Source organism: Ostrinia nubilalis, chromosome 20 (assembly GCF_963855985.1).
Source record: "Ostrinia nubilalis chromosome 20, ilOstNubi1.1, whole genome shotgun sequence".
NCBI lineage: Eukaryota > Metazoa > Arthropoda > Insecta > Lepidoptera > Crambidae > Ostrinia > Ostrinia nubilalis.
Genome location: NC_087107.1, coordinates 4,070,332 through 4,078,420, shown reverse-complemented (window position 1 = coordinate 4,078,420; position 8,089 = coordinate 4,070,332). Strand labels below are relative to the sequence as shown.

The window sequence follows — 8,089 nt, the reverse complement described above, 5'->3', positions numbered from 1 at the left end:
GTGCATTTAAGGCCGTTACAGTTTTACGTACACATGTTTTATTGCATTATTTTATGTTTAGCGTTAGACGCTATTATATAATTTCATTTTGTTATTGTAATATTACTAAGGCCTGTCTAAGGAATATTTAAAACATGGCTTACACGATTTATCCAAGGAATATGTTGAAATAAAACTGAATAAATATCATGCATAAATGTAGGCAATCGAGTTGGCGAAAAGGTGACGTCATATCCTTTCTTTGTCCACATAATTTATGAGAAAATGATGTTTTGATAGCTCATAAAGCATGTCAATTGAGTTATGCTCTCGTCAACTAGCCTATTAGATTCACCACATATCTATCTAGACATCTCGATTCATAAAAGATAATGTTTTATAGTTATTACGATTCTTGCATTTAATATGCATCATCATCATCATCATTTAGATAATTTAGTCTCCAATTTACCAAAAGCAAGTGGAAGATTTGACCTAAAATCTCCAGGCTTACCAAAAGTTTCAAACTTGAAAAAAAAATCGATTGCTTCAGATAGCAAAACTCTGTACTACTCTGTCTCTAAGCAGGTCAGACATTAAGCAAGTAATCCTAAAGCAACGGACATTTTAGTTTCCATCAAACCCCAAACGGTAGCATAAGACTGCGTAACAATTTTTATTTTTTATTAAAAAAAGTCCCGTTAGGCCCTCGTACTAAGATAAATATGCTTGTGTCACGAGTGAGCTCACCACAATAGTGGAGCGGCGACGGGGACCGAACCCGCGTTCCCCGGATCACGAGTCGGCCAGTCCGACCCCTTCACCGTTCGGCTATCGTGGCTTCGATTGAATTCTATTGTCTTAATGAGAGCTATCGTTTTAGCGCTCACCAGTTAGCGCCACTGTAGAGTAAGGTCCTGTCATTTCCTAGTAGCGAAGACAGTGACACCATCTGGTGAGCGCTAAAGTGGTAGGAGGACTATCGCATTTGCACTCATCAAGATGGCGTCACTGTAGAGTAAGGTCCTGTCACTTGCTAGTAGCGAAGACAGTGGCACCAACTTGTGGCGCTCAAGTGGTAGGAGGACTATCGCATTTGCACTCATCAAGATGGCGCCACTGTAGAGTAAGGTCCTGTCAATCGCCAGGGGTGCCAACTGTTAAGTATAAAAACGATAGCCCTCATTCGCAGGGCTTGAAGATTTAATAAATAAGGTTTTTTATCTGAAATCGCTGAAGTCTGTCTTCAGTTGTATAGTAGGGCGTTGCGGTGGGGCGGCGAATACCGCTCGCGGCTGGGCGCGGGTTCGAGCCGCTTGCGATGCTTTCAATGCGCCTTCCAGCTTGGATCGAAGCTCGGTGGACTGCTGCATCATGGTTTTGAACTCCTGTAGGAAGATAGGTCTTGATTAGGGTTGTTAGCAAAAGATTGGGCGAAAATATGATGAGTATTATGAAGAAAGCATGTGAGAGTAGGTAGCTCAATAAATTATGATTTATATGATATTCTGACAAGCTAAGTGAGGTTTTGTCAAAATCGATAGAGTAGTTTTTGGGTGGAATGTTTTGTATCCAATTGGGTGACATCGTAAGCAGAACCTAATTTATGAAAAACATTAGAACGTTAGAAAAAAATAGTATTTAAAATCTCTGAGCGATATAATAATACCAATATGCTACGCCTCTCAAAATTTGTAACATAGTAGACATGCAACATCAATTCCGTAATTTCATAAACTGTTTAATTTTCAAACAAAAGAATAATCGGAATAACATTTAAAACGAATACACCGTCATTAACACGAGCCACACAAAAGTAGGGTAGTCTTTGCACCGTACCTGCGGGTACTTGGGCCCGACGCGCGTGAGCCAGTGCAGCGCGAAGTCGTGCAGCGCGCGCACGTGCGCCGGCTGTGTACCTCCATTTCGTAAGTATGACATCACTATGGGCACTAGCACCCAGAGGAGTTGGATACCTGTAGTGACAAAACAAGTATGGTTAGTGAGGCTAATGTGCGGTATGAAAGATAGGGTATAGTCGAAAGAACATCAAATTATGAATGTTTGTTGTGAAATAGCACACTTTTCAACTTGATAAAATGCCACAATATTCGACTTGGCGTCTTGTCAACGTTACGGTGGTTTGATCTAACGAAAATAATATTGAAATCGTTCGAGATGAATCAAAAATATTGTCTTTACCTCTGCTATTATCCTCTGCAATGCAGCAAAAACAGGATAAAATTATTATTAATGACTTATTCCATGTTAATAAATGACAAGTTTATTCGAATGATGCGTGCTTATACCATTATTCGAATGATGCGTAAGCGCCACATCCACATCACAGGTTGCAGTGCCACACTAACGCAAGATGTCTGGCGCCACCGCTGTGAATGCTGCGTATAGATGGTATGGATAAACGCAGTCCGTAATTGCGCTACGCATACTTTTATGCCCAGCTTCGCTACATTAGCTCCTCATCCGCAATTCCATTCCGCATTATCCCCTCATTCCACTCCATAAACAGCAGCATACTTACGTGAATCAACTAAACAGTCCCTCGTTCTACCAGCAGCCTACTTACGCGAGTCATCTGGTGCCGCTACAACTAGCTCGTCTAACGCAGTAAGTGCCGCGATAGCCGTAACCCGCCCGCGTAAAAAATACTGGCCGCGCCCCATTTCACAAAAGAAGGGAAATGGGGCGCAAGGACCTAGCTAAAACACAGGCCGCAACTGTGATCCGCATACTTTCTAGCTCCGTCTATGGATACTCCCTTGTTCTACAGGCAGCCTACTTACGTGAATCGTCTAGCTCCGCTCCGTTATTTGGCTTGCGTCTATGGATACTCCATCGTTCTAAAAGCAGCCTACTTACGCGAGTCATCCGGTGCAGCCGCTACCAGTTCATCCAACGCAGTCAGCGCAACAATGGCCGCTCTCGTGTGCGCCATGTCTCTAGGGTCCCTTGCCGCCGCTAGCGCCAGCGTCAGAACTACTGGCCCCGCCCCATTTCACAAAAGAAGGGAAATATGGCGCAAGGACCTAGCTAAAACACAGTCCGCGACTGTGTTCCGCATACTTTCTAGCTCCGCTCCGTTATTTGGCTCGCGCCTATGGATACTCCTCTGTTCTAAAGGTGCAGCATGTCTCAAGCTACAGTGGAAAACTCACGGGAGTCATCTGGTGCAGCCGCTACCAGCTCATCCAAAGCCGTAAGTGCAGCTATAGCCGCTCTCGTGTGCGCCATATCCCTAGGGTTCCTCGCCGCCGCCACTCGCGCCGCTAAAGCGCGTGCCCATAAACCACCCGCGTCATACACCGCAAAGAAGGAAGAGCGAGGAAACGATAGGCTAGGGCCTAGCTTCGCGCATGGAAAACCAGTCTGTAACTCAGCTTTCTTGCTTCACTACGCTACCTACCTAGCTCCGTGTTTATGGACAGACACCTTCCGTAACTTTGCTCCGTATTACCTGTAGTCTATCTATAGTCTGGTCTGCGAGCACGTATAATTTTGTCCAATGACCCCAAGCTACCCACCCTTATCGCTCGCGCGTAATTATGTTGCTGCCGCGCTCGCACACTCACTGCGGGCGCCCGTCGCACAGTCGCGACAGCAATATAATTACACGCGAGCGATAAGCATGGGTAGCTTGGGGTCATTGGACAAAATTATACGTGCTCACAGACCAGGCTTTACAATGTAAAACTTACGTGAGTCATCCGGTGCAGCCGCTACTAATTCATCCAAAGCCGTAAGTGCAGCTATAGCCGCTCTCGTGTGCGCCATGTCCCTAGGGTTCCTCGCCGCCGCCGCGCGCGCCGCCACTCTCGCCGCCAAAGCGCGTGCCCATAAACCACCCGCATCGCCACCGTTGGCTCCGCCCCATACGCCGCGAAGGACAGACACGCATGACGCGAACACCTGGAAGATAAGGGAAGACATTCATAGATAAATTATACAATGGTAGGGTAAGCTAAGGCTGAGTTGCACCACCTAACTTTGACCGTAACTATTATGATTACCGGTGCTTTTTGTATGGAGTTTGACAGATTTTTGACATTTGTCAAAGTTAAAGTAAGATGGTGCAACCCAGCCTAAGTATATTTAGGATGTGTACAAGTAGAGTACATTATCTGGAAGAACATGACAGTGGCCAGCACCTATTTTCTTGAAGTCGACGCATCACGTGGACATTGTATTTGCTATATATTCGACATTCAAATACATTTTATAATTCCCGCAGATGCTCCTCGTCTAAATTATGGCATTAAGAATAATAATTATTAAAATCATATGGTTTACATATTTTACAACACAACACACCTCGTTGTCAGGGGTGTCCAAGCACTGTCGGAAGTGGTTGATGCAGGGGTAGTGTACCGCGGCCGGCGCAGACTTGTTAAAGCCTGCTATACATGTTGGCCGAGCGTAGACCAACGCGAGCCTATGCAAATCATCACAAGTCAAGTGCTACTGTCTACATGTTTGGCAAATTAAAGACCAACGCGAGCCTAGACCAATGGACGCAAGCTAATTTGAAAGATGCCCATACGTTGGGCTTGGTCAGTTTATATTGTGAATTGAAAGGATATGGACGACGACGTAGAAGCTATTTCAGCTGCTGCTATATGTGTGCTTATAATTATTATGTCAGTGTGTACCGCACGAAGGTAGTGAAAAAGAAAAGACAAAAAAGAAGGTGGTGGATGTGACAAAATAGAAGGTGGTGAATAACCGCTTCATTCTGGTAAAACTCCAAAAATTTGAATATATCGTCGTTTGTTGAAAGCGACATTTCTTCGTGTACCTACGACGGACGCCAACCGCGTAATAATTACACGGACAAACATGTGGACGCTATTGGCCAAGTGCGCGCGAGCGAAAAACCGACAACGTTCCGAAGTGCAGCAAGTGATCACTAGTGACAGCGAGTCGTGGCAAGCGATGGCAAATGCGTTGTATACACGTTGGTGCTTGCCTCCGTTCGACCAACTAGGCGAGCGCCGCCGAGCAATGGCAAGGCAACGCAAATTTACTGTCTAGACGTTGGTATTGGCGTACACTCGTCAAGGCTCGGCCAACATGTATAGCAGGCTTAAGAAGTACCGCCATCGCGCGCGCGCCTACTACTGGATCCATGCGTTGTTCTGGCTCGTGATGATGAATGCTAAATAATATCCCGCCTTCCCCTAAAGCAGTCTTTCCCAAAGTGGGCGATAACGCCCCCTTGTGGGCACTGCAGGCTTAAAGGGGGGCGGTAAAAGATCCAGAAAAAAAATCGGGACGTTGTGTAGAGGCTTGGGAGGCGTCATCTACTAGGAGGACTCTTAGACATCGACTGAGCTCGACTCTTGACTACAAAAATGGGGGGCGCTAAAAAATAATTTATTCTCAAAGTGGGCAGTAGACTAAATAAGTTTGGGAACCAAAGTTTCATTAATGGGCCCTAAAGTTTCAGTAAAGTTACTCTTTACCGAGACCTCACGCGGATTTCTCAAGAGAATATGGGGCAGTCTTTGAATCTGCAAACAACACAACGCACCTCGTTGTCAGGGGTGTCCAAACACTGTCGGAAGTGGTTGATGCAGGGGTAGTGCACCGCGGCCGGCGCAGACTTGTTAAGAAGTACCGCCATTGCACGCGCGCCTACTACTGGATCCATGCGTTGTTCCGGCTCATCTGTGGGAAAAGTAATTCCAATGCCAATTACTTGTCTGTATTATACCACTGACTGATATGTCAACACACAGATCATTTATGAAGAAATATGAAGTGTCTTACCGCTCTTGACCCGTTCAACCAGTTTAGCTAACGTAGCGTGTAGAAGCTTTTCATGTTGTTGGGTATCGCGCCGCGCTGGAAATAAAAATACAACAATATTATCCTTACTAAATGTAGACTTTGGATTACAATCCATGCCCTACCCTACAGGGCAATCATATCTCGGTTTAGGTAACATTGGTAAAAAAATTTTTTATTTGATTAGCGGAGCATATCATCATATAACGTGTAAAGTGCTGTAGGAGATTGGGATAGGAATGGGATGGGATGGGATACCTTCGATTCAGCAGATTCCGCAGGACGGTCCAAGCTTGGTTCTTCTGTCACTTTCACAAACACTTGAATTTTTATTGAGTTGAGTTCAGCGCGCGATCGATCATCGACAATGTAGCGTTGCAGTTTTGGCTGTTTTTCACAAATTGTTTTTCTTACTCGATATTTGGATTTAGGATACCACTAGCGACATCTATTGGCGGATTTAGAAGTTTGATTGAAGAAGGTTTGCAATAGATGGCGCTTTTTGCTCGGTCAATTCAAATATATTTTATTGAAACATTTCCTAATGTTTTTGTTTAGATTTTTCTATTTTTTAATGGAATATTTTCAGTGTTCTGGAAATTGTTTTCATCATGGTTTTATTAGTATTTACTTTTTTTAAGCGGCGAAACGAAACGTTTCGCGATGTCAATGCGAGTCATTGTCACTGTCAGTTGGCTGTCAAATCACTTTGGAATTTTGGTCGATCTTGCGCAACCGCAATTTTATTATTTTCGGGGATGTAATCCCCTGTGTTTCAAATCGTGTGATGCAGAATGCATCCACGATAATTTCTTAATATAATTTAAAATAATCACACATGAGGTAAGTTCCCGTCGGAGAATTTATTTATTTTTTCGTGATCGATAATTTTCGTATTCCAGTACGTGGTATTTCATGTGATCGTTTCTTTCAGAAATTTCCTAAACGTTATGTTGGACGAGGGTTGGGTTGCTGAAGACTGTGAGTGAAGCTCAAATTAGCGAACAGTTTTCGTAAGTATTTCTTTCCCATTGCGGGTTTTTTCATAACCTAATGCCACGTTCCACATGTGATGCTGACACTCGTATTTTTCGTTTCAGATGCGGGATTTCATATTTTACAATTTTATAATTTAAACATAATATTTTGATGATATTTCATATATTTTAATTTCTCTTCATTTCGTATGAATTGTTTCTCCTTTCTAAACTGCTGATCTCTTCGCATTTCCTCCTTGTCATCAAACCTCTGTCTCTGCAAGAGTTTGAACGCTTACCTGTCGAGGAGATGCAAGAGCTTCATCTGGCACTGTGCGCTTGAGGCCGTGGAGGACGCTGCTTGTAGCCTAAAAGTGTGCGAGACCCGTTGGACCCCGGAAGAAGAGAGGAACGTACAGGGTAACGGCTTATAACCGCATGGCTTCCAAGGTACCCACTTTTCCATCCTTCAAGTAGGAGTCTTTCCGACCTGACATCGCGCAGTTATCTTAACTAGTAGAGTCTTTTAATATTTAGGCTGAGTTTTAAGAAATTTTCAGTGACAATACTACTCACCAAATCTATGGGGATCATTTCTTGCAGTGGCGCCCATCTTTTGGTGTTTATTATTGCCATCCTTTTTATGAAGTGCTCATACACTTCTATTTTGTTGTTAAATATTTTTTATTAGGGAATCTCTCATGTGTGTGCTGTTGTTTGTCTTGTTATTTTTTGTTGTTTATTTTATTTGTGATGCCCACATAATTTTTTTAGGTTGTCAACTTTTACATATTATGATGTTAACCATTATAACAGAGCGTACTACTCTATACTAGGGCACTATTTAAGTTGTGAGCCTCGACAACATAACGTGTTGTTAGACGACATCTGATACTTTTAATGAAAAGTTTGACATTTTTGACTATAACCTTATTCAAAACTTTTTATCATTTGAGCACGTTTTGTATTATTAACATTGAATTGAAAATTATCTTGACTACAAAAACATGGAATTGACTTGCGGAAACTTTTGCGCGAAGATTTATTATGACTTTCGACGTGGTTAATCAATACAAAACTGAAGCGGTCAGCTAAATTTCACTTTTGGTGATAAAGATATATCCTTTACCATTGTAAAACGCTAGTTTAAGAAGTATAATATTGTATGTCATTGGCTCATCAGGGAATTTTGCGAAAGTCGTCCAAAATGAATAATTGTGGCGGAAAACATTGATGTTGTCAGAAAAATGGAAGATTAACCTCGTCATGTGATATATCGTAGGATTGAGATAATCCTAGGCATTAATTCCACCAGCAGTAATAAAATA

The 8,089-nt window shown here is 43.0% G+C and overlaps 2 protein-coding genes across 3 annotated transcripts in view; both read right to left on the bottom strand.

Moving 5' to 3' along the window:
- Positions 1-933: 933 nt before the first annotated feature.
- LOC135081856 (HEAT repeat-containing protein 5B-like) overlaps positions 934-8,089 on the bottom strand; it is a 52,415-nt gene continuing 45,259 nt past the window's right edge. The window contains exons 38-41 of the mRNA XM_063976638.1: positions 5,799-5,841; positions 2,860-2,979; positions 1,819-1,955; positions 934-1,367 (exon numbers count right to left, since the gene is read on the bottom strand). Of these exons, the coding sequence (XP_063832708.1) occupies positions 1,200-1,367; positions 1,819-1,955; positions 2,860-2,979; positions 5,799-5,841 (468 nt within the window). The 3' untranslated portion in view covers positions 934-1,199. The remainder of the gene's footprint in view (positions 1,368-1,818; positions 1,956-2,859; positions 2,980-5,798; positions 5,842-8,089) is intronic.
- LOC135081487 (uncharacterized) lies at positions 3,499-5,659 on the bottom strand. 2 transcript variants are annotated; one of them, XR_010259199.1, is made up of 2 exons: positions 4,309-4,386; positions 3,499-3,906 (listed from the first exon to the last, which is right to left on the bottom strand). XR_010259199.1 is itself a non-coding variant. In XM_063976201.1 (2 exons), exons 1-2 carry the CDS (start codon positions 5,645-5,647, stop codon positions 3,664-3,666), a joined length of 363 nt encoding a protein of 120 aa, XP_063832271.1. In that variant the 5' UTR covers positions 5,648-5,659; the 3' UTR covers positions 3,499-3,663. The 2 variants fall into 2 exon arrangements, 1 of the variants encoding a protein (XP_063832271.1); XM_063976201.1 differs by lacking the exon at positions 4,309-4,386 and adding an exon at positions 5,528-5,659.